This window comes from Ogataea haglerorum, assembly GCF_019207285.1.
Source record: "Ogataea haglerorum isolate 81-453-3 chromosome Unknown 81-453-3_NODE_2_length_903871_cov_94.662503, whole genome shotgun sequence".
In the NCBI taxonomy this organism is placed as follows: domain Eukaryota; kingdom Fungi; phylum Ascomycota; class Pichiomycetes; order Pichiales; family Pichiaceae; genus Ogataea; species Ogataea haglerorum.
This window is the reverse complement of record NW_025065152.1, coordinates 776,885-798,276: the sequence shown is the minus strand read 5'-3', so window position 1 is coordinate 798,276 and position 21,392 is coordinate 776,885. Positions and strand designations below refer to the sequence as shown.

The window sequence follows — 21,392 nt, the reverse complement described above, 5'->3', positions numbered from 1 at the left end:
TTGGATTAAATTCCGCGCGAGTTCGAACCTCGCATCCTTCATTCTTTTTGGAAAACAGGATTTTATTTATTTTTTGGCTAATCTTTAAAACTCTATGGACTATCAGAATAGAGTTGGCTCCAAAAAGGGCAGTGGTGGCATTGCAGGCGATGCAGAGACCAATCAGTACCGTCGAGAGCGCCTGAGACAACTGATGTTATCTCAGATCGATCTCGACAATGATCCCTATGTCTTCAAAAATCACCTAGGCATGCTAGAATGTCGTCTTTGTCTGACGACACATTTATCCGAAAGTTCTTACATAACACACACTCATGGCAAGAAACATCAGTATGCTCTTATGAAAAGAGCAGAATTGGACAAAAAGCCTACTACGCCTGAGCCAGGTAAAGTTATTGGGATATCTGCGATTCCTAAAAGGAGATATACAAAAATTGGAAGACCAGCATACAAGGTCAGCAAGATTAGAGATCCAGAGACCTTTCAAAAAGGACTTTTGTTCCAGATACAGATGCCGGAAGTAGCTCGAAACGTCAGGCCTCGGTACCGTTTAATGTCCTGTTTCGAGCAAAAGATAGAACCACTAGACACAAAGTTCCAGTATCTGGTTGTCAGTGGCGAGCCGTACGAAAATATTGGATTCAAAATTCCAAGCACATCGATTGACATGAGAGAAGGGCGGATTTGGGATTTCTGGGACAACGATACCAAAGAGTATTTTGTCCAGCTGTTCTATGTGGACAGTAATAACTCATAATGGACGTTAGAATGATTAGAATGATTCTGTTGCATATTGGTTAATACGATTGGCCATTTCATCAATGTAGAAGCTGATTTTGGAGTTGAGTTCGTTCATTTCATAGCTAGCACCTTTACACTCGGCTTCAAAGTCCTTCTTGAGTTTTTCCGACTGCATTTCCCAATCGACGGCCTCGTTCTCTTTGTTTCTGATGATTTCATCTTCTTCAGATTTCCTTTCCAATAGTTGGGACCTTTCTTCCCGCAGTTCCTTCAGTTTATCTTCTAGTTGCGTTAATTTTTGTCTTGTGTTTTCTTTGAACGCGGCAAGCTTCTCCTTTTGAGAGTTCAGTTGTTTCTTCAGGTGACTAATTTGCCTAGATTTATCGTTAAGCTCCACTTCCATCCGCTGAATTTCGTCTTGCATATTTTGAATGGATTCGGTCGACTTTTCCTGTTTACTGAGTTCAGTTTGTATTTCTTCGAGAACGCGATGGTAGTTCCGAAACTCGTGTGTAAGTTGCTGGAACGAGTCTATGGAGATAGAGATATTCTTCGATCTCTTCTCGAGCTCAGTCAAATGCTTTTGCTCATTTGCCAAACTGTCTTTTAAACTCTCAATGACTTCTTTCACGCTTTCTGGAGACTCTCTGATATAAGGAGTTAATCTTTCCAACTCTTTTTCACACTCCAGCAAGAGCGAATTTTGATTTTCCAGTTCTCGAATGAGACCAAATTTCTGCGTTTTGTATTCTGCGCGTGCGGCAGCTAACTGCTGCTGGGTTTCTGTGAGAGCCTTGAGTTCGTTCTGCAGTTGTTGGTTCTTAGCCATTATTTCGTCCTCACTATACCCTTGTCTTGACATCTTGTGGTTGAGATCCTCGTAGGTGGACTTGAGCGAGTTGTTGATTTTCAACGCGTGTTTATATTGAGATAACGTACTTTCACTGGAGACGAGTAGCTGCTCACAATCGCCCATTCTTTCCTCCCTAAATCTCGCATAGTTTATCAGAGCGCTCAAAATAATACGGATTCGAGATGGTTCAGGTTTTGCCATGTCTCGAATGCTGAAGTCCTCAACTCCACAGTCGCACAGAAACTTATACATTATTCTTTGTGAAGCAACAATGCTCAGCGAGTTCTGCAGTCCTTCCTGGTCATCGTCTTCATTGCTCTCCATCTGTTGAATTTTTTGCTTCAGTGAGTGAGGAGAGACATATAGAAACTTGTCCATAATCTGCTCGATCAAGCTCTTCATAAAACTCGGTGTCGGTTTCGTCAACATCTCTTCGCTAACACTGAAATCCATCGTATCAAACAAGGAAACAAGCTCTCTTGTCTCAAGAATGGGAAACTTGTAACGCGTACGCGGTATTGCTGTTGGTTGCGATGATCTGTAAATTGCACTGGGACGAGCCATGTTGAATTAAAGTTAAAGGATTCAAAACAAAGTTCAAGAAATTGTAAACAAATAATCTACATGCGTACACGACTGATATAAATTTATTTGATTTAAAGATTGTAGAGATTGTGTTTTTAGATGTCCCAGAATCTCCAATACCCTCCACGGTTTTACTGTGTATACTTGCTTCGATCAATAGCAAAGACAAATTCCTTTTATATCGGCTCAACCCCTGATCCGTATCGACGACTCCGACAGCATAACGGCGAGCTGGCCGCTGGTGGAGCAGATCGAACGAAGAAAAATGGATTCAGGCCATGGCAAATGACATTGGTTGTTTATGGGTTTCCGTCCAAAATTTCAGCATTACAGTTTGAGCACGCGTGGCATCATGCCTACCAAACGCGACATATTCCAGACAAGAAACGTATAGGAACGAAAAGTAGTAGCCGCAGCGTGCATATTAAGATAGCTAATCTCAAGCTGCTACTGAGCGCGCAAGCATTTGGACGCATGGGACTTCGGGTTGCAATTTTTCAAAAAGCCATATACGACATTTGGGTCATGAATCGCTACAACGTTGCAGTCGCCGAGTCTGTTCATCTGAAGCTTGATTTTGAGGAAAGTCAACAAAAATTGATAGAAGGTGGAAATTATGATCAAATAAAGACATTTGTGAAGTCCTTGGAGAAGGAAGAGGACGACTATTTCGAGAAGTCTCTGGAGGAACTCGAGCAAAATGACGCCCGCGAATGTTGCGTGTGCCATACTGTGGTAGATCAGTTTCAGGACGTGCTAGGTTTCTGTGCTAGCAAGGACTGCCACACTCTGTACCATGTCCAATGCTGGGCAGAAGAAATGACCAAAGGTCTTGTGTCTGAGCCGCTTTCGGACTCCGTACTTCCGCTCACCCCCGTGAAAGGCAAATGTGTCAAATGCCTAAAGGTCAACTGGTGGTGGCCAGTGGTCAAAAATTCCATGAGGCTACACCGACATTTTACAGAAATTGGAAGATCATGCATTGAAAATTAAGTTTATAGATTAGAGACGACTATCCTCTCTTGACAGCTTCTGTCTCATTGATCTTGGATTCGGAAGCGGTAGCCTTCTCGTCAACAGACTCGATCTGCTCTCTAGTCTCGCTTTTTTTGGCTGGCTGAGCAGCAGAGGGAGTAAACAAAGTAGCAAATATGCTGACAATGGTAGCAGATATAGCGAAAGTGGTGGTTATGGTACCGACAATCACGGAAGCAAAGAAAAATGCCTCGCCAGGGCGGTTCAGCAGAGTTTGGGTTGGGTCATCCAATAGATCGGCCCAGTATGCCTTTCCAGAAGCATAAACCTTCAAAATTCTGTCAACTGATTTATCGAACAAGTCAGAGACTAGAGATTGTTCTTCAACCTGGATTTCTGGCTCCTCTGCATCATATTTGGCTTGAGGAGCGTTGGCAGCAGCTATCTGTTCTTCAATCTCGACCTTTGGAAGGAAAGTGTTGTTGCCAATATACTCTGCTTCCTCGATAGAATGGCCCAAATAGATGTTGTCAAACATAATGGAGTCGGTCATAGTCCACAGCTCAAATCCCAACGCACCGATAGGCTCGAGATTCGAAGGAGTTAGGTCTTCGTAGTAGTCTGGGTTCGGGATCTTTCTTGGAGACCATGGACCCTTGTAATCAGGGTTCTCAATCAATTCTGGAGTCCACTTGCCCTTGTAGTCTGGATTTCTAATCTTTGGCGCAGACCATGGTCCACAACCGTGCTCTTCACAAGCCGGATTAGGGATCTTCGGAGCAATCCATTCTCCATCCTCCTCGTCGTCCCAGTACTCAGGCTTGACTGCATCTGGATCAGGAATGTACGCCTCTGCATCCTCATCCCAGTCCTCAGGCTTGACGGCGTTTGGATCTGGGATCAAATATGGAGCGTCTTCATCCCAATCGTCCGGCTTGACAGCCTTAGGGTCTGGGATGAGCTCGTCGTCAACCCAGTCAGCTGGCTTCTCATCGTTAGGATCATCGATTTCTTTAGGAGGGGTCAATTCAAAGTATCTGGAGTCCAGCAGTGAGCCCGCTTTTGCAACCTCACCATTAATTCTGATTTCAAAGTCTTGGTTAGGCTTGATTATCAACGTGTAAAGTGTTGATGTTTTAACGATTCTTGCCATTGGAGGCACTTTAAGGTGTTTCTCCTCGTATTCACCCGTTTTAGGGTTCTTTCTGCGAATAATAAAATGGACTTTGTTGGACATACCGCATTTGTCAGGACCAAACATAACCTGGTAGGGAGTGTCGTTGCTGAACTCGGACGAGTCGCTGATACCACCTTCCTGGCTCAACAGTTTTATGTATGCGCCACCGCATTCGAGACCCTTTTGCAGCTTCACCTCGTATTGCAACACCAAGGTGTTGTTGGTGTTGTCGAAAGGAGTAGGCAATCTTGCACTGATAGCATGATGGGCGGCCTCCGTCTTCACAACAAGACCCTTGTCGCCTTTCAATCCGGGGTTCACAGTTGGCTCTTCAACATCCCACTCGCCACGATACACAAAATTGTCATCGCGCTTACTGTGTGAAGGTTTCCACCGAGAAGCCCACGTTTCATTAAACTGCTCGAAGAAAGCGTCAGACTCAAGACTCAATGGCAAAAAGTCTTGGCGCTCAACATCTGCCGCATACGAGACCAATGAAAGAGACAGAAGAAGGATTGAACGGCTGACTTTCATAAGTGAATTAAGGATGCGTTGTCACTCTTATTAGAAATAATTTATTTTATTTTGACAATTAGTTCTCCGGATTTTCTAGAACGAGGACTCGTCCCAATTTTGCAGGGTGTTTAAGAATTATGTAGCTAGTTTTTCATGTATAGAATTTAGAGCTTCCCCAAAGCGCTGGCTGGCTTCCACAAGCTCGTCTTCCTCAGCAAAGGCATAGGTTGCTCTGAAACCGACTTTTTGGACGGTTTGGTCGACCATGAACCAGTGGCCCTTGGCAAGGAGCACACCTTTGTCAATGTTGGCATCAAAAATCATGTTTTCCAGTTCTGTAGCCCATTGATTTGCTGGTATATTTTCAGGCTTTGCAAAAGCTTCCTGTTTGATCTCGATCCACAAAAACATTCCAGAGTCAGGCAAGTTCCATGAGCAAAGCTCTTTTGGCACGAACCTTTCAAATGCGCTATTGAGTAGGGTTCTTCTTTTTCTATAATGTTGACCCAAATGCTCGACCCATTTCTCAAATCCCTGGGCCTCCCACGTTTTCAAGAGTTCGTGCAAGATAAGCTGAGATGGGGCGGCCGAGGAGTGAATGCTGACTTCGTTGTGAACCACCAGTTTATCGACGAACACCTTGTTTGCAGTCACAATCGAGCATCTGGCACCTGGGGTCATGATCTTGGAAAACGAGTCAAATCTGATGACTCTTCCGTCCGTGTCGAATTTCAGTAGACTTGGAAGTTTATCCTCGTAGTCAAGTTGCAGGTGGTAATATGGATCATCCTCCACGATGATCAAATCGTGTTTCTTACAAACTTCATAAAACTCGCCACGTCTTGCAAGCGACATGGTGATTCCCAGTGGATTCTGTCCCACAGGCATGGTGTAGATAAGCTTGGGTTTCTTGTGAGGCCCGCTCCAGTCAGTTAACAATTTGTCCAAATCTTTAGGGCATACACCGTGCTCGTCTACTTTAACAGGGAACACTTTCAACCTCATTGGACTGCAAGTTTCCAGAAACGCGGGATAAGTGAACTCTTCAGAAAGAATGGTGTCCTCGTTCGGGTCACATAGTAGTCGCAACACGGCGTCCAGAGACTGTGTAGCTCCAGCAGTGACAACAATGTCCCAATCATTGTAAAGTGGCTTGTGATAAGTTTCAATGTGTTTCTTGCTGAACGCGTCGAAATACGAGGTTCCTCTACCCGAAGTATACTGCAGGGCCTCGTATAGCAACTCGTTGTCTGGGACGTCAACTTTCTCTGTTGTCGAAAATCCGGTCTTTGGCGAGAGGAAATCAAAACTAACCGACTTCAAAGGGAAACAGTCAGGATGAGGCAGTCCGGCTCCCAATGAGATAATCTTTCCAAATCTACCCATCATCTTCATCACAGAAGGTTCACGAAGTCTCGCTTCATGACTGAGATACTTGGACCAGTCAAAAGTCATTGTATAAACTAATAGCAAAAAAGCTAAAAAATTCCTTCGTTGTATTCGTTACTCAATTGATACGAGATAAATCAAACAATAGCTTCAACAATAAAACAATTTCATTTCGTATCAGGCCAATCTACGCCAAAATTTGTGGTATATAAATATGTCATTGGTGGCAGCCGACTAAAGTGGCTCTCTCCAATTGAGCCACCTAATGGTTTTCATGGTGTCCATTCTGCGCTCATTCGGCTGCAAGCACAGTGGTCAATTCCGCTTGATATGCTCTCGGTGTACGGATGTTGTAAGTTTCGCGTATTCGATTTCGACCTGAAATAAGCAGTTTGAGAACAAATAAAAGGCAAATTAAAAATTATCTTTATTTGCCATGTCCAACTTCCAACAATACACACTGGAGCTCGAAGAGCTTGACAGGCAATTCAAGACACAGAATCCAACAGATGTGCTTCAGTTTTGTTACAATTATTTTGGCAACAGACTACAAGAACAAAGACAATATCTATGGAGTCAGAAGCAGAAAGCCGATACTTTGGGATTAACGCTTTTTCCTTCGACCGATGAGATTGCGCGAAACGTCCAGCGCAGGTCTATTCCTCAGTTCAAAAACACCCTCTCGGATAATGACCCTCACACAAAACACCAAACCCTCGAGTCAGAGGATCCTCAAGCAAGATCATCTGGGGAACCAGCTGCAGGCCTTTTCAAGACATCTTTTGAGTCTTCTCAGGCTTCACCATTCCATACCTCCGAATCGTCATCGGGCGCCGCATTGAGTCCCACGGAGGGCACTCAACCTGCGAACAGTACCAGTACCTCTGGCTTTGCTGCATCGGCTGCAACGTCCACTATGAGAATCAACGCCAATAGGAGAACCAGCGTTTCTGCAGAAGCTCTGAACCCCGAGACTTTCGGTGAGGATGGATGGAAACCTCCTGTTCATCAATTCACAACTGAGCAGTTGCAAAGATTAAATGCCAGCGTTCTTAAGAACTTTTTGTTCAGTCAGTTGGACGAAGACTCACTCAAAACGATTATATTTGCTCTGGAAGAGAAGCGCGCACCTCAGGGGACTGAGATCATCAAACAGGGAGATGAAGGTGACTTCTTTTATGTGGTGGAGAAAGGAACAGTTGACTTCTTCGTGAACGGCCAGAAAGTTAACAGTTCCGGTCCTGGCTCCTCTTTTGGAGAACTGGCTCTCATGTACAACTCACCTAGAGCGGCAACTGCCGTTGCTCAGACCGATTGCATCTTGTGGGCTCTGGATAGAATGACGTTCAGAAGAATTCTCCTGGAAGGAACATCCAAGAAAAGATCCATGTACGAGAATTTCCTCAAAGAGATTCCTCTGCTCAAGTCTTTGTCGTCGTACGAGCGCTCGAAGCTTGCAGATGCACTCAACTCGGAAGTGTACGCTGTTGGCGAAAACGTCGTGACAGAGGGAGAAGCTGGTGAGAATTTCTACTTCATCGAGAGCGGAACTGCAGATGTTATCAAATCTGGTGAGGGTGTGGTGTCGAAACTGAATAAGGGTGACTATTTCGGAGAGCTTGCGCTGCTATATGACTCTCCAAGAAAAGCAACCGTCAAAGCCACTAGCCCACTAAAAGTCGTCACTCTTGGAAAGAGCGGGTTCCAAAGACTTCTGGGACCCGCCGTTGACGTGCTCAAATTACAGGACCCTACGAAACATTGAACTGGTATATTTGTTCTTAATCAAATCTTTGACATACTAGTTGCAGTACTCATTTCTCTGTGACACCATCCAGACAATAGAGGTGCTAGCCACCACTAGTGGGCCCAGCAAACCTTTTCCGAATCTTGCAGTCTTGTACACTAGCCACTCGAGACCAAAATGGAGACCTGCTAGAACGTACGAGTAAAGACACATGTCATAGATCTGAGGATTTGAGATGTTGTACGAAGCATAGATTCTCACAATAGCAGCCAATAATGTCCAAGTTCCAAATGTGCGGGCAGACAATGGCGTGACTTCGCTTGGCCTGGCTTCGTAGACACGTTTGGTCAGGTCAGTGTTGACATAGGTCTGTACGGAATTGAACACACTAACAGCAGATATCTTATAGTTAGTATTCCTGAGAGAAAACACTTACGAAAAAGAGCCATTTTGGCAGATATCCCGGAGCTTGTGGCAAATAAGAGAGTAGCTCAATCTTCATGGCCAACTAAATAGCTTTTCCTAATATTGGTCCGCCATTTATTTTTTGGGTAAATAAGTTTGATTTATTGAACAACGTAATAGTATTCTTGTGCAATGGTAAGAACAAAACAAAATTGTCTGCATTGGCTAACGTCATAGTCTGAGGAGAAACTGGATGCATCATTGGACCTGCTCAGGCGGTTAGATCCAAAGAACATCAGCAAAAATTTAGACAACATATGCCGTCTACAGCCTGACTTAGCGGAAGAATTGTTGTCTTCGGTTGATACTCCACTCAAAACAGCACGCTGTGAGGAATCGGGGAAAACATACCTATGTTGTGATTACAACAGAGACGGCGATTCATACAGATCGCCATGGTCGAACATTTTCTATCCGAAAATCGTCGATGAAGATGAGGCTCCACATCCTTCCAGCCATTTGAGAGAACTTGAAATCTTTGCTAACCAATCATTTGATATATATCGCGAACTGTACTACGAGGGAGGAATTTCTAGCGTTTACTTTTGGGATTCTGAGGAAGAGAATGTGGATGCCTCGGGCACAATTGGCTTTGCAGGTGTCGTTCTGCTGAAGAAAACCGTCGACACAGTGAACCCGAAAGATGGAGGATCGTGGGACTCGATCCACGTGTTCGAGGTTCTTCCTGGCTCAAACCAGAAAGCAACATATAAGGTGACGTCCACAGTGATTTTGGACATTTCGAACTCCAACGACCCAAATATCTATCTCAGTGGAAACCTCACCAGACAAACTTCAAAGGACTTTCAATTCAAAGACTCCGCTTCTCACGTCTCGAACTTGGGAACGCTAGTGGAAGATGTCGAGAGCAGACTGAGGAATCTGCTCCAAGAAGTCTACTTTGGAAAAACAAAGGACATTTTGGGAGATATTCGCTCTCTTGAGCCCCTGGAAACCAAGTCGGAAGAAAGAGAAAAGCAGTCAGAGCTCATCAGCAATCTTAAGAACCTGTAGCTGTCGTACATGTGTGTAAATCTTGGTTTGAACATCCGTGCACCGGCGTAAGCTGAATGCAAAATAAATGCACTAAGCAATTTTAGTAGGCAAAAACTTGTGAGAGTTATAGTGATTTGATGACTAGTATTGCCCGAGTGTACGCTGATGTGAACGAGAAAAAGCCCAAGTCCTACTGGAACTATGAGAATTTGTCGATATCATGGGGCTCGCAATCCAGATACGAGGTGACAAGGAAGATTGGCAGAGGCAAATACAGTGAAGTTTTCGAAGGATATCAGCTTCCGAACGGCCTCAAAGTCGTCATTAAAGTCTTGAAACCTGTCAAGCGGAAGAAAATTAAAAGAGAGATCAAAATTCTTCAAAATTTGTCCGGCGGCCCTCAAATAGTCCAGCTTCTGGACGTCGTGCGGGATTCCAACTCCAAAACATCAGCCCTAATATTCGAGCATGTGGAAAACGTAGAGTTTCGTGTACTCTATCCGCAGCTGACAGATTTGGAAATCCGATATTATATGTATCAGGTACTGGAGGCTTTGGATTATGCTCATTCGATGGGTATAATGCATAGAGATGTTAAACCCCACAATATTATGATAGACCATCGCCAGAAAAAACTACGCCTAATTGATTGGGGTTTGGCGGAATTCTACCATGCTGGACAGGAATACAACGTCAGAGTCGCTTCGAGATACTTCAAGGGACCAGAATTACTGGTGGATTTCAAGCTATACGATTACTCATTAGATATATGGTCTTTTGGTGCAACATTGGCTTCAATCGTATTCCAAAAGGAACCGTTCTTCCATGGAAAGTCTAATACAGATCAGTTAGTTCAGATTGCGCGTGTTTTGGGGACTGATGGCTTGTACGCATACTTGGAAAAATACAAGTTAACATTAGGCCCTCAATACGAAGATTTGGGACACTATATGAAACGCCAGTGGATTCGTTACGTCAATCAGAATAATCAGCATCTGGTGAGCGACGAATGCCTGGACTTAATCGACAAGATATTGCGATATGATCATAATGAGAGACTATCTGCAAAGGAAAGTATGATGCACCCATATTTTGATCCGGTTAGAGATTCGATAAGACGTGTTTGATTATGGACACGTCGCTTAATATATTGCATGACTAGGTATGACCTATAATTTGCATTGCTTGAGTAGCTGGAGCAGTTCGATGTTTTTGTTCAAGATTAGGAACGCCTGTAGCCTTTGCCTTCTCGGAGCAAATCTGGCTTTTAATTTTCGTTTCGCAAAATTGTCTGGCAACTGTATTACGGTGTTCAGAAGCTTCATCAGATAGTAGAGGAGAAGTTGCAATTGCTGCTTTGAAAGGTCAATTGCCTCATCCACTCTTAGACTTGGTCTGAATCTGTAGTCTGATATAAGTTCAGCATATCTGGATCTATCCTTAACTGATGTGATTCGATTGGCAGCCATGATTATGTCTTGGATCAAATCCATCAAGCTGTAAATGCGCAAATTGAGCTTTGTTTTGTAGTGTTTTGCAAGATGGAAGTATGTGTTGATCAGCATAGTGTAATGGAAGTTTGCATTTGTTGTCGTGGCCGTAGAAACAAAGAGATTTTGAAGTAAGCTCAATAGTCGTCCCTGCTGGACATGCGAATCGAACCGTAAAGTGGACATGCCAATGTACTTTACAATATGTCTTTGGGTTTCAAATGTCGTTGAGTGGTCTGTTTCAATGAAAAATTGTAGAAGCCCTATTATACCCTTCATTTCTGTTCCTTTTAGGGAGCTCAGGGGTTTGTTGTTTGTGATTCTTCCATTAAAAGAAATGCCGAGCTTATCAGCAACATCTCTATACGCCTCATCTATCACAATAGCAGGATAATATGCAACTTTTTTGACCGGTTTGCTGACGCATTTTCTCAATTTTTGCTTTAATGACCAAACGTAGTCTTCAGTTAGAGTTGAGGTGATTCTACTTACCCTTCAAAGCTATATTTGAGCTGTTCTTGTTTCTAACAATACAGATTGCCCGCGTTAGTCATTGTATGAGACCGACTTACTAGTGCAAGATCCAATTCCTCGTTGCTCACAATTAATTGTTTCATTGTTGGCAAAAAAGGACACAATTAAGGGGAAAATAAATAGGGATTTTTTGTTTATTATTTTGGAACAGGAAGATTCATAGCCTTGAGTTCCTGTAATGGTGGAATAGTTTGATACATGTGTGGATCCAGTAAATCCCAGAGTATTCCGCAGTATGGCTTAGGGACCGGATCCACTTTTATAGTTTGTGTGTTTGTGACGACAATGTCGCAAACGGTGTCGAAGATTTCTGGCTCAAGCTCTTGTTCCAAAAGCTGACAATCATGCACAAACGCAACTGCAGGCGTGGATTTGTCAATACAACCAATAGTATACAACATCGCCCACTCACAATCAAAAAATCCGTGTCCTTTGCCAAATCTTATGCCTTTTCTGTTAATGGCACCGGTTCCCGTGATCATCACATCTACATGGAGTTTCATGTCCATCAATTGCCTCAATGTCACCTGTCTGCCGACCTTCTCCATACCATCTAAGGTTGACGCATACTCGTATCTTCGCGGATCGATTTCATCTGGGTCAAGCATCCAGAAACCTCTATAGATGCCGTATGTTGTCATGAGCACAGTTTTACCATCTTTAAGGGCTTCAAATCTGAGCTCTTCGAGACAGTTGTCTGGAGTGATGAAAAGCACCTTGGATTCAGTGTATGAGGGCTCTCTTTTGAATCTCGAAGTGGCCTCGGAGGAGCCTTCGAAATCTGCAATAAACTCTGCAAAGTTGAAGTGAAACCTCGAGTCAGGACGGGCAACCTTGATTAGCTGGGCCCAAACATCGGATCGAACATCTGACTTATGCGAAGACATTCTTGATTTTCGCGCCCGGAACCTTAAGAGTCAGTTTTATTAATTCGAAATAACGGTGCATTGTTTTCGTGCCGTATACCAAGATAGCCAAGCCACCTTCCGCATATGAAAAATTCGATTACAGACTAGCTTTCGAGCTCTTGAAAGCAGACGGTTCGGCGCCCTTGAGCTGTGAGGTGTTCTATGAGAGTTCCTGGTACCCGTTGGGGCTGCTGGTGCTTATCACGCCTGAGTGCCACAAGAAATAAGCGGCGACTCTTATCATTGTGATACGTTGGCGGCATCAGAGCAAGCTCGTCTTGTTTTGGTTGGTGCACTAAACTCTTATCGAGCTGCTTTTTAAAAAATTTTAACGTCCCAAACAAAGTAGACTCACAATGTTCTCCCGCGAGTCATCAGAAGAGAAGACCACCGGCCCCGAGCCAGAAAAGCAGGCCACTCCTGTTACCTCTGAACAGAAGAGATTGGAACTGGGAAACATCACAGAGGATCCGGTTGAAGCCTCCGTTTTGTTCACCCTGGACAATCCATACCATCCTTTCAACTGGCCCCTCTGGCAGAAGTACCTTATCACCATCGTTTACTGTGCTTTGCAAACTTTTGTGACTTTGACCTCGACAAGTTACGTTGCTATTGAGTTTTTGGTGCAGGAGAAATTTGGTGTCAGTACGCAAGTTTCTGCCTTGGGGCAATCGATGTTTATTTTGGGCACTGCCATAGGACCAGCTTTTCTGGGTCCACTTTCGGATATTGGAGGCAGAAAGTGGGTCTATGTGTTTTCGACCCTTCTATATGTTATCTTCAACTTTGGTAAGTTTGTGCTCGTCTCCGGTTTACTAACATTTCAGGCTGTGCTTATCCTAAGAACATGCCAATGCTTGCAATTTTCATGTTTATCATTGGACTTTGTGGCTCCACTGCTCTATCCAATGTTGCTGGTACCATTGGAGACCTGTTTGGAAATTCGGATGTAGCCTCCCAACCAATGGCGCTGTTTGTTTTCTCTGCCAACACGGGTCCGTCCGTTGGAGGTGTTGTTGGAGAGGCGATCAGTGAGAATAGCAGCTTAGGATACAAATGGTTGTTCCTTATTAACATCATAGTTGGCGCCGCCTTTTTTGTTGGCCTAATGTTTGTTCCAGAAACCCTGCCAAGAATTGTGATTCCAGAAAGAATGGCTATTGAAGGTAAAAACGTGCCGTCTGTTATCAAGAGAGAGTTCAAGTACTTCTTCAATTCAGTGACTGGCAAGAAACAAGACTTCATGAACGAAGTTACCGATCCTAAGGATCCAAACACCACCATCGTGGTCGAAAAGGTCAACGCAATCCATGAGATGAAGTTTGTGTGCGTCATGGCCTTGAAAATGATGGTCACCGAGCCGATCATCATCTTCCTTGGACTATTCAACGGTTTTGCCTATGGTCTGCTTTTCCTGTATCTGGATGGTATCTTCGACGTTTTCGTCTACAACAACCATCTGTCATACATGGATGCTGAGGTGACTTACTTGAATTTCGTTGTGGGTGTTGCATGCGTCGTTTGTATTGTGCCGATCCAGACGTGGCTCTTCAAACGTGACAGAAAGAAGAACGGCGGTGTTCCTAGACCAGAAGCCAGATTCTTGCTTTCTCTTGTCACTGTCTGGGGATTCCCAATTTCGTTGTTTTGGTTTGCCTTCACCTGTGATGGAAGCGTCAATTATTGGTCGCCTATCATGGCTGGATTTGTTCTGGGCATTGCCGATCCATTGTTGTGGCTCGCTATGTTGAACTATATCATCGACAGTTACTCGGAGGCAGGATTGAGCAACTCTGGAATTGCTGCTTTTACCATTCCTTCGTTCTCCATTGCTGCTGCGTTGACTCACGCTGGTATCGCGATGTTTGACGATATGTCTGCAAAATGGGCTATGGCTACGTTGGCATTCATCTCTCTGCTGGTGGTGGTGTTGGTTTACGTCTTCTACTTCTTTGGAGCTAAACTCAGAGCTTCTTCGAAACTCGCAAGAATTAGTGGAGTCAAAGCCTCGGCTTGACTGCTATTGTGTTTCAGTCACGCAGCAAGAAGACCTTCTTTCGTTTCTGAAATACAGAACCATTAATAAACCTCGTAACCTTAATATATTTTTATCTTGTGAATTCTGTCACGCAAAACTGCGGCTCTTTCAACTTTTTGATAGATTCATCAGCGCAATACAGAAAGGCAAGACTCATCATTTTGGCACATAACAAAAGTGGGTACATTATTTGGGACTGTGCCAACATCTGCCGCATTACTGAAGTGTGCCGTTTCTTCTGCGCTGTTTCGCTTGCTCAAGAGTTGTGTTTTGTTGAGTCTCTATGGATCAGCAGACGAACCACGAGCCTGCTCTAGAGGCACAAAACCTATTTAAACAAAACTTCCAGCTCTCAACCGCTGAACACCTGCAACAACAAAACATAGATACACATCAGCATGTACTTGCTGGACTCCAGCAGATGACGTTGCCCAATTCGCAACAGTCCGAGAGCTCTGCCAGCTCGGCTGTTTCCATGGCATCAACTCCCAACGAGAGTCCGCGGCTAGGCTCAAGAATATCTGCTTCCCACCAAAGACTTTCGTCTCTGCCTTCTCTGACTCCCAATATGGGCTCATACAACTCAGCAAACCAGGTCCCTCAGTCCAGCCTAACCCCACGTCAGTATAGGATATCAGACATGGACATCAACCAAGCACTCAAAAGACACCAAAGTGAGACCAACACCTTGAATCAGTTCAGAAATCCTTGGTTCAATCCAAAATCCACCCCCCGGCTGGCTCCCATAAACACGCATTTGGGCTCCGATGATAATTATTCACCTCTTTTGTTGCAAACACCAGTAAGAGGCGCTCCTCAGGGACTCCCGACAACATACGAATCTTCTACGTTCCAGGATACATCACAGATTGTACCTCCTCTGCGAATCAACGCCCCTCTTCCTCAAGACACCTATAACCATAATGCGCAGTTTGGTCCCGGTGAGCTCTACAGAAGACAATCTGTGGCGGCCAATTACTTCTCGGATCATGAACAAGTCCCCAAAAGCGCAATGCCGGTGTTTTCCAAGGGCTTTGAAGCTCACGGAGAGCTACATCATCCTTACAGCCCCGCTCCAAGATTTCAGCGAATTCAGAGTCTTTCGGACTTGAGGCCAGTGACCAACGCCAAGCCAAAATACAGAAGAGCATCGTCATCAACAACTTTTGTGTCACCGCTCAAGGCACTAACGACTTCTATCTCTGTAACATACTCAATGTGCAGGCCAGAATTTGACTATAAGTCCTCTAAAAATCCAAGAAGAGTGCTGACCAAACCAAGCCATCCTAAATCAAATAATGGAAACGATAACGAGGACGACGATTATATTCTCTATGTTAACGATATTTTAGGTACTGAGGAAAGCAGGAAGTACATGGTGTTGGATTTGCTCGGGCAGGGAACATTTGGCCAAGTGGTGAAATGCCAAAATCTCAAAACGCAAGAAATTGTTGCCGTGAAGGTTGTCAAGTCCACACCGGTTTATTTAAACCAATCTTTGACGGAAGCCAGCATTTTGGAACATCTCAACTCGAAAATTGATCCCCATGACAAGCATCACTTTTTACGGCTTCAAGACAAGTTTATGCACAAAAACCATTTGTGTCTAGTGTTTGAACTTCTCTCATCTAATTTATACGACCTGATACGGCAAAATCAGTTCAACGGGCTGACCATCGTATTGATACGGAAGTTCTCCGTTCAACTGCTCGATGCGTTGGCCGTACTCAAAGATGCAAAACTGATTCATTGTGATTTGAAGCCAGAAAACATCTCTTTGGTTTCTCTCGACAGGCCAGACTTGAAGGTGATTGACTTTGGCTCTGCATGCCATGAGCGACAAATACTCTATACCTACATTCAATCGCGGTTCTACAGGTCTCCAGAAGTTCTTTTGGGGTTATCGTACTCCAGTTCAGTTGACATGTGGTCATTCGGATGCATCGTAGCAGAGCTGTTTTTAGGTTTACCGCTATTTCCAGGATCATCAGAGTATAACCAGCTCTATCGCATCATACAAATGATGGGCATGCCACCAACGTGGATGATAGACATGGGAAAGAACTCTATGAACTTCATGAACAAGATAGAGCTTCCTAATGGGAAACATACCTATCAGCTCAAGAGTATGGAGCAATATTCAAAGGAGAATAATGTGAAGGAAACCCCTGGAAAAGAGTACTTCAAGCAAAGATATTTGGAAGATATAATCATGAATTATCAGCTGCCAAAGAAGAACTTGACTCAGCAAATGATCGATAAGGAGATGATGAACCGCAAGTGTCTCTCGCATTTTTTGCACGGAATCCTGAATCTGAATCCGTTGGAGAGATGGACTCCTCATGAAGCAATACTGCATCCGTTCATCACAGAACAGCCATTTAATGGATTTTGGAATCCGCCATCTAAAACTATAGGCCTTTCAGGTGGTTCTGGTAGCGGTACTTCTCTTGATGCTGTTAGGAGACAACGTTCTAAGAGCTTTGGCAATATCTAAATAGTTAGACCTGTACTATCTCTAATGCGATTTTAGCGTCAATCGGCGCGACGATATGAATCGGTGTTAGAACGGTAGATGGAAAATTTTTATTTCACATTTAACCAACTGAATACAATATGTCTACTCCAGAAGCCGATCACTCCAGAGATCCATGTCCGATTGTGATTCTCAGCGACTTTGGAGGAGCCTTTTCCATGGGTGCTATTGGTGGGTCCATTTGGCACGGAATCAAAGGTTTCAGAAACTCGCCGTACGGTGAGAGAAGAATAGGAGCCATCTCTGCTATCAAGGCCAGAGCTCCTGTTGTGGGAGGTAATTTCGGAACTTGGGGTGGTTTGTTCTCATTTTATGACTGCTCGATCAAGGCCATCAGAAAAAGAGAGGACGCCTGGAACGCCATTCTTGCGGGATTCTGTGTCGGTGGCTCCCTTGCCATCAGAGGGGGTCCTAAGCATACTTTTAACAGTGCTGTCACGTGTGCCTGTGTTCTTGCCGTGTTTGAGGGTGTTGGTATGATGTTCCAAAGATACATGGCCTGGGCCAACAAACCAGTGGCCATGCCGCTTCCTGAGCAGCAGGCTGGCCCGGCTCCATTGGGCGCATAGAGAACCTAGCGAGCAATTCAACCGTTGTAAGCAGCTGAGACGTGGTATGACTGCATTTTCGCCTTGTATTTATAGTGAATATGATGATATCTTGACCAACATGTTGTAGATTTTCCACGACCCTTGGTCTACGAATTTTGATGTGGGTATATTTTTTGAAAAATCAGACTTCATCGTTTATCATGAATATTTCCACATCCACTGTCGCCAGTAGAAGAAGAAGGGCGCGCTCGGCTCTTCAAGAGGATGAGGAGAATGCGGCAGAGCTGAAACTGGGCCCAGAATTCCAGCTGGAACAAATAGACAACTACGGCAACGAAACAAAGCTTGTGGCCTTAAATGTTTCTGAGGCCCGTATTTTGATCAGAGCAGCACTTCAAGAGAGAATGTCTATGGTTCAGAAACTAGGTGGTCAGGATGCTGGTCTTGCGACAGAGAATCCAGATGATGAAACGTTGGCTAGAATGGCAACCGCCCCAGGTGCGAACGAGGTCTTACGCAAGACGTTGGACTACTTGTCGACATTTGCACGGTTCAAAGACGCCGAAACGTGTACTGCTGTGGAAGCGCTTCTCAAAAGCTCCGAAAACAGTGTGCTGCACCCCTTCGAGGCTGCGCAGCTAGGATCTCTCGCATGCGAAGATATTGACGAGGCAGTGACTCTCATACCGAGTTTGAACGAGAAAAAGGATGAAGTGGACCTACAGAGAATTCTGGACGAATTGAACAGATTAGAGGCTAATTACTCGTGATCGAAAGTATATGCAAAATGTATTTTAGTTATCGGTAATCCTCCGGATGGTAGTATTCTCTCAGAAATCTTTTGCCTGCGTATTTCCAAAATCGTGGCAAGCAGCTATGCGGGACCAAATTGATGTTGTCGATTTTTCTAAAGTCTGGGCATATGCATCGTTTCCCAATGCGCAGCATTTGCGACTCCGGGCACGTCGCAAACGGAACATGGGTGTAGCCAATATCCTCGAAATGATGAATTTCTGAACGATTGAGAAGCAACGCGGCCGCAATGGAGTGCACAGGAGCATCTCCCCAGCGCTCGTAGTAAAAGCCACCGGTTTGGCTCAGGAACTTGAAGTATGTTTCATACTCGTTGGAGCGGAAGAAGTTGAGATCTCCAATTTCAAAATTAGACCAGAAATGGCACAGGTTGTACGAAGAATTATGTTCCACGACCAGAGGCTCTGTTCCAATGGGTTTATCGTCCGTCAGAAAATCTAACATGGAGTCTGGATGTACCATATCTGGATTTGCATTCATGAAGTCCTCCACGGCCTCCCATAGAGAAGGTATAGTGTCCTCGTACTCGATCAGGGAAATCACAAACCCATACTTTTTGCCATTCTCACGAAACAAACGGAAAGGGTCCATTTGGAAATCGCAGAAATACTCGACGTCGGGTTCCACTCTGAAGTAGTAGTCGTACTGTAGCACCAACGGTTGTTTATAAAAATACCCTGAATTAAAATGGCACATGTTTCTGTACGACTTGGACCCGCCGTATATCACTTTGCGGTCCTCGAAGTCCTGCAAGCACTCTTCCCACTTGGTCACATTTATGAACGAAGGAGCGTTCCAATCTTCAGGCGATATTAGCCCATATTGAGTTTTTCCGCTGGCCATGAATGTAGTGGCTTCCTTGAACCTCTCTGTAAATGGCTTGTCATTCAGAAATGTCCAGGTATAATGGTAATCCTTGTTGAATCGATCCTCCAAAGACCTCATTGATTTAAGGACTCCAGGAAGTTCCCAATTTCGACATAGCATTAGAATCGTAGCATTCTCTAATTGGGGAGTTCCAGAAACTGGCTTGGGGAATAGCTCATGCACGTATGAATTGGAGGCAGGTTTGAGCTTTGCCAGTTCTAGGTCCATCAAATGAGAATTTTCACGCTTAGCCACGACCTCGAGCGAACGTAAGTAAATCTCATTCAGATTCACTCCCGATTTGACTCGCAAATTCCATATCTGTGCGAGAAAGGAAACTAGTATTATAAAGGCAACGAGGCCTTTCGAAACAGCCATGATCGGTTTTGATCAACCAATCTGAAATGCAAAGTCTGAAAAAAATGTACACTGATATTCTCCTGGCTTTTACACTGCCTCGTTTTTCTTTTTCTCCATAACTGGCAAGCTTACACTCTCACTAGTCTTCAGATGGAGATCTTCGATTCCTGCCAAACCCTTCTTAATCACACCCCCTACAGGCTTGAATTTCGGAGATATCAGATATTCAAGAACAGCATCCATATTCTCGATTAGTTCGCGCAATTTGAAGTCACTATAGCCGATTATTATTGACAGACAAGTTCCCGTAGACGGGACGAATGTGGTGCTTCTGGCGATCGTCTTCACTTGGCGTAGCACATAGTCTGGTTCTACCCTCTCATCCTTCATCTTTGTAGACTTCTTAGATTTTACCAATTGGGCATCTGGCGAAGGCCTAGCCATTTGGACCATTAAAGGTAGCTTTTTATTGTTTTTGAAAAATGGCGACCTTCCAATTAGCGAAGGAAGTAGTTTGTACACTCTGTGGTCAGCGAGCAATAGATCATACTCATAATACAGTTTCTTAACCTGCTTTGGGTTCGATGCAAACAATTTGAACTTTTTCAAGCTGACTATTTCCCCAAACACATCTTCTGTAGGAGAGCCCTTTTGCTCCAAAGGAGTCCTATAATTTACAACCGGATCTTTGGTTATAAGCATAATCTTCATATTTTCATGAGTGTCTTTGGCGTGAGGTAATGGGATGATTCTAGGAACAAGATCTAAATCAGAAGAAGTTGGTTTCTTGGTGTCAATAATTAGGTAGACAGCTTCGTGATGATGACCTTGTGGCCCTAAATGTGCCTTTAGCGCCTTCAAAGATCGTATTGCTCGCGATCTGAGTTCATCATCTAGAACTGCCAGGCTCCAGTCGACTTGGCTCGAGTTAGAATCCATAGCTAGTTTTTTAATTTTTTTTTATTTTTATTTTTTTATATTTATCGTTACAAGTGATTGCACCCTTAAAACAAACATTTATTTCACACGACTCCTTGCATCATTTAAAGCCCGCTTCATTTCAAGCTGATAAGCCTTCAATTTTCCATTATGCATATTTTCAGCTACCTCAAAGATCTACTGACCATCTCAACAGCCTTTTCTATGGACATTTCTGAGGTAGCCTCTTCTACGAGACCTTCGAGCTGTTTAGGCTCAAATCCTACGAGTGTAGTGATGTGGCACGGTATGGGAGATACATATAATTCATCGGGAATGCAGGCTGTCAAAGCCATACTTGAGGAGGAAATACCTAATGTGTTTGTTCATTCAGTGTATCTTGATATTGATGAGAGAAAAGATCAGAGGCTCTCTTTTCTAGGGGACCTAAATACCCAAATCAGAGACGTATGCGATCAGCTCAATTCTATTCCGGAACTGGAAAATGGCTTTAATGCGGTGGGATTCTCACAGGGTGGACTGTTTCTTCGCTCTGCAATGGAGCTTTGTGATTTACCGATAAAGGCACTCATCACTTATGGCTCACCACATAATGGTGTGACCGACCTTCCACCATGTCCGGAAGATAATTGGCTTTGTAAGCGGCGAAACAGCATTCTCAAGAAGCAAATCTACAATGAAAACATTCAAAACTCTGTTGTGCAGGCTCAGTATTTCAGAGATGTGTACAATTTTGAGAAGTATCTTGAAAATTCAGCATTCCTCAAGTTTGTCAATAATGAATTCATAAGAGATATTAATTATGTTAACAACTTGACAAAGCTTGAAAAGCTAGTCATGGTGATGTTTTCGAAGGATGATATGCTAGTTCCAAAAGAAACTGCATGGTTTTGCGATCTAGATCCCTCTTCT

General features: G+C 44.0%; 18 protein-coding genes across 18 annotated transcripts; 10 read left to right on the top strand and 8 right to left on the bottom strand.

Moving 5' to 3' along the window:
* Positions 1-94: 94 nt before the first annotated feature.
* KL911_001062 (uncharacterized protein) lies at positions 95-757 on the top strand (the record flags this gene model as incomplete). Its single annotated transcript, XM_043195979.1, has 1 exon — positions 95-757. The coding sequence occupies one exon, from the start codon at positions 95-97 to the stop codon at positions 755-757; it is 663 nt and encodes a 220-aa protein (XP_043056626.1).
* A 15-nt stretch (positions 758-772) lies between these two features.
* On the bottom strand, positions 773-2,158 carry KL911_001061 (uncharacterized protein; the record flags this gene model as incomplete). Its single annotated transcript, XM_043195978.1, has 1 exon — positions 773-2,158. One exon carries the CDS (start codon positions 2,156-2,158, stop codon positions 773-775), a length of 1,386 nt encoding a protein of 461 aa, XP_043056625.1.
* Positions 2,159-2,278: 120 nt separating this feature from the next.
* Positions 2,279-3,172, top strand: KL911_001060 (uncharacterized protein; the record flags this gene model as incomplete). The annotated part of the gene is made up of 1 exon (XM_043195977.1): positions 2,279-3,172. One exon carries the CDS (start codon positions 2,279-2,281, stop codon positions 3,170-3,172), a length of 894 nt encoding a protein of 297 aa, XP_043056624.1.
* Positions 3,173-3,191: 19 nt separating this feature from the next.
* KL911_001059 (uncharacterized protein) lies at positions 3,192-4,865 on the bottom strand (the record flags this gene model as incomplete). The annotated part of the gene is made up of 1 exon (XM_043195975.1): positions 3,192-4,865. One exon carries the CDS (start codon positions 4,863-4,865, stop codon positions 3,192-3,194), a length of 1,674 nt encoding a protein of 557 aa, XP_043056623.1.
* Positions 4,866-4,982: 117 nt separating this feature from the next.
* Positions 4,983-6,302, bottom strand: KL911_001058 (uncharacterized protein; the record flags this gene model as incomplete). The annotated part of the gene is made up of 1 exon (XM_043195974.1): positions 4,983-6,302. The coding sequence occupies one exon, from the start codon at positions 6,300-6,302 to the stop codon at positions 4,983-4,985; it is 1,320 nt and encodes a 439-aa protein (XP_043056622.1).
* A 370-nt stretch (positions 6,303-6,672) lies between these two features.
* KL911_001057 (uncharacterized protein) lies at positions 6,673-8,001 on the top strand (the record flags this gene model as incomplete). The annotated part of the gene is made up of 1 exon (XM_043195973.1): positions 6,673-8,001. One exon carries the CDS (start codon positions 6,673-6,675, stop codon positions 7,999-8,001), a length of 1,329 nt encoding a protein of 442 aa, XP_043056621.1.
* A 36-nt stretch (positions 8,002-8,037) lies between these two features.
* KL911_001056 (uncharacterized protein) lies at positions 8,038-8,432 on the bottom strand (the record flags this gene model as incomplete). Its single annotated transcript, XM_043195972.1, has 2 exons — positions 8,038-8,308; positions 8,416-8,432. The coding sequence occupies 2 exons, from the start codon at positions 8,430-8,432 to the stop codon at positions 8,038-8,040; spliced, it is 288 nt and encodes a 95-aa protein (XP_043056620.1).
* A 148-nt stretch (positions 8,433-8,580) lies between these two features.
* Positions 8,581-9,462, top strand: KL911_001055 (uncharacterized protein; the record flags this gene model as incomplete). The annotated part of the gene is made up of 2 exons (XM_043195971.1): positions 8,581-8,602; positions 8,699-9,462. 2 exons carry the CDS (start codon positions 8,581-8,583, stop codon positions 9,460-9,462), a joined length of 786 nt encoding a protein of 261 aa, XP_043056619.1.
* A 119-nt stretch (positions 9,463-9,581) lies between these two features.
* Positions 9,582-10,571, top strand: KL911_001054 (uncharacterized protein; the record flags this gene model as incomplete). The annotated part of the gene is made up of 1 exon (XM_043195970.1): positions 9,582-10,571. One exon carries the CDS (start codon positions 9,582-9,584, stop codon positions 10,569-10,571), a length of 990 nt encoding a protein of 329 aa, XP_043056618.1.
* Positions 10,572-10,613: 42 nt separating this feature from the next.
* Positions 10,614-11,213, bottom strand: KL911_001053 (uncharacterized protein; the record flags this gene model as incomplete). Its single annotated transcript, XM_043195969.1, has 1 exon — positions 10,614-11,213. One exon carries the CDS (start codon positions 11,211-11,213, stop codon positions 10,614-10,616), a length of 600 nt encoding a protein of 199 aa, XP_043056617.1.
* Positions 11,214-11,605: 392 nt separating this feature from the next.
* KL911_001052 (uncharacterized protein) lies at positions 11,606-12,355 on the bottom strand (the record flags this gene model as incomplete). The annotated part of the gene is made up of 1 exon (XM_043195968.1): positions 11,606-12,355. One exon carries the CDS (start codon positions 12,353-12,355, stop codon positions 11,606-11,608), a length of 750 nt encoding a protein of 249 aa, XP_043056616.1.
* Positions 12,356-12,732: 377 nt separating this feature from the next.
* On the top strand, positions 12,733-14,393 carry KL911_001051 (uncharacterized protein; the record flags this gene model as incomplete). Its single annotated transcript, XM_043195967.1, has 2 exons — positions 12,733-13,090; positions 13,204-14,393. The coding sequence occupies 2 exons, from the start codon at positions 12,733-12,735 to the stop codon at positions 14,391-14,393; spliced, it is 1,548 nt and encodes a 515-aa protein (XP_043056615.1).
* Positions 14,394-14,697: 304 nt separating this feature from the next.
* KL911_001050 (uncharacterized protein) lies at positions 14,698-16,911 on the top strand (the record flags this gene model as incomplete). The annotated part of the gene is made up of 1 exon (XM_043195966.1): positions 14,698-16,911. One exon carries the CDS (start codon positions 14,698-14,700, stop codon positions 16,909-16,911), a length of 2,214 nt encoding a protein of 737 aa, XP_043056614.1.
* Positions 16,912-17,030: 119 nt separating this feature from the next.
* Positions 17,031-17,519, top strand: KL911_001049 (uncharacterized protein; the record flags this gene model as incomplete). Its single annotated transcript, XM_043195964.1, has 1 exon — positions 17,031-17,519. The coding sequence occupies one exon, from the start codon at positions 17,031-17,033 to the stop codon at positions 17,517-17,519; it is 489 nt and encodes a 162-aa protein (XP_043056613.1).
* Positions 17,520-17,701: 182 nt separating this feature from the next.
* KL911_001048 (uncharacterized protein) lies at positions 17,702-18,271 on the top strand (the record flags this gene model as incomplete). Its single annotated transcript, XM_043195963.1, has 1 exon — positions 17,702-18,271. One exon carries the CDS (start codon positions 17,702-17,704, stop codon positions 18,269-18,271), a length of 570 nt encoding a protein of 189 aa, XP_043056612.1.
* Positions 18,272-18,299: 28 nt separating this feature from the next.
* On the bottom strand, positions 18,300-19,559 carry KL911_001047 (uncharacterized protein; the record flags this gene model as incomplete). The annotated part of the gene is made up of 1 exon (XM_043195962.1): positions 18,300-19,559. One exon carries the CDS (start codon positions 19,557-19,559, stop codon positions 18,300-18,302), a length of 1,260 nt encoding a protein of 419 aa, XP_043056611.1.
* A 69-nt stretch (positions 19,560-19,628) lies between these two features.
* On the bottom strand, positions 19,629-20,480 carry KL911_001046 (uncharacterized protein; the record flags this gene model as incomplete). The annotated part of the gene is made up of 1 exon (XM_043195961.1): positions 19,629-20,480. The coding sequence occupies one exon, from the start codon at positions 20,478-20,480 to the stop codon at positions 19,629-19,631; it is 852 nt and encodes a 283-aa protein (XP_043056610.1).
* Positions 20,481-20,684: 204 nt separating this feature from the next.
* On the top strand, positions 20,685-21,340 carry KL911_001045 (uncharacterized protein; the record flags this gene model as incomplete). Its single annotated transcript, XM_043195960.1, has 2 exons — positions 20,685-21,247; positions 21,316-21,340. 2 exons carry the CDS (start codon positions 20,685-20,687, stop codon positions 21,338-21,340), a joined length of 588 nt encoding a protein of 195 aa, XP_043056609.1.
* Positions 21,341-21,392: the final 52 nt, after the last annotated feature.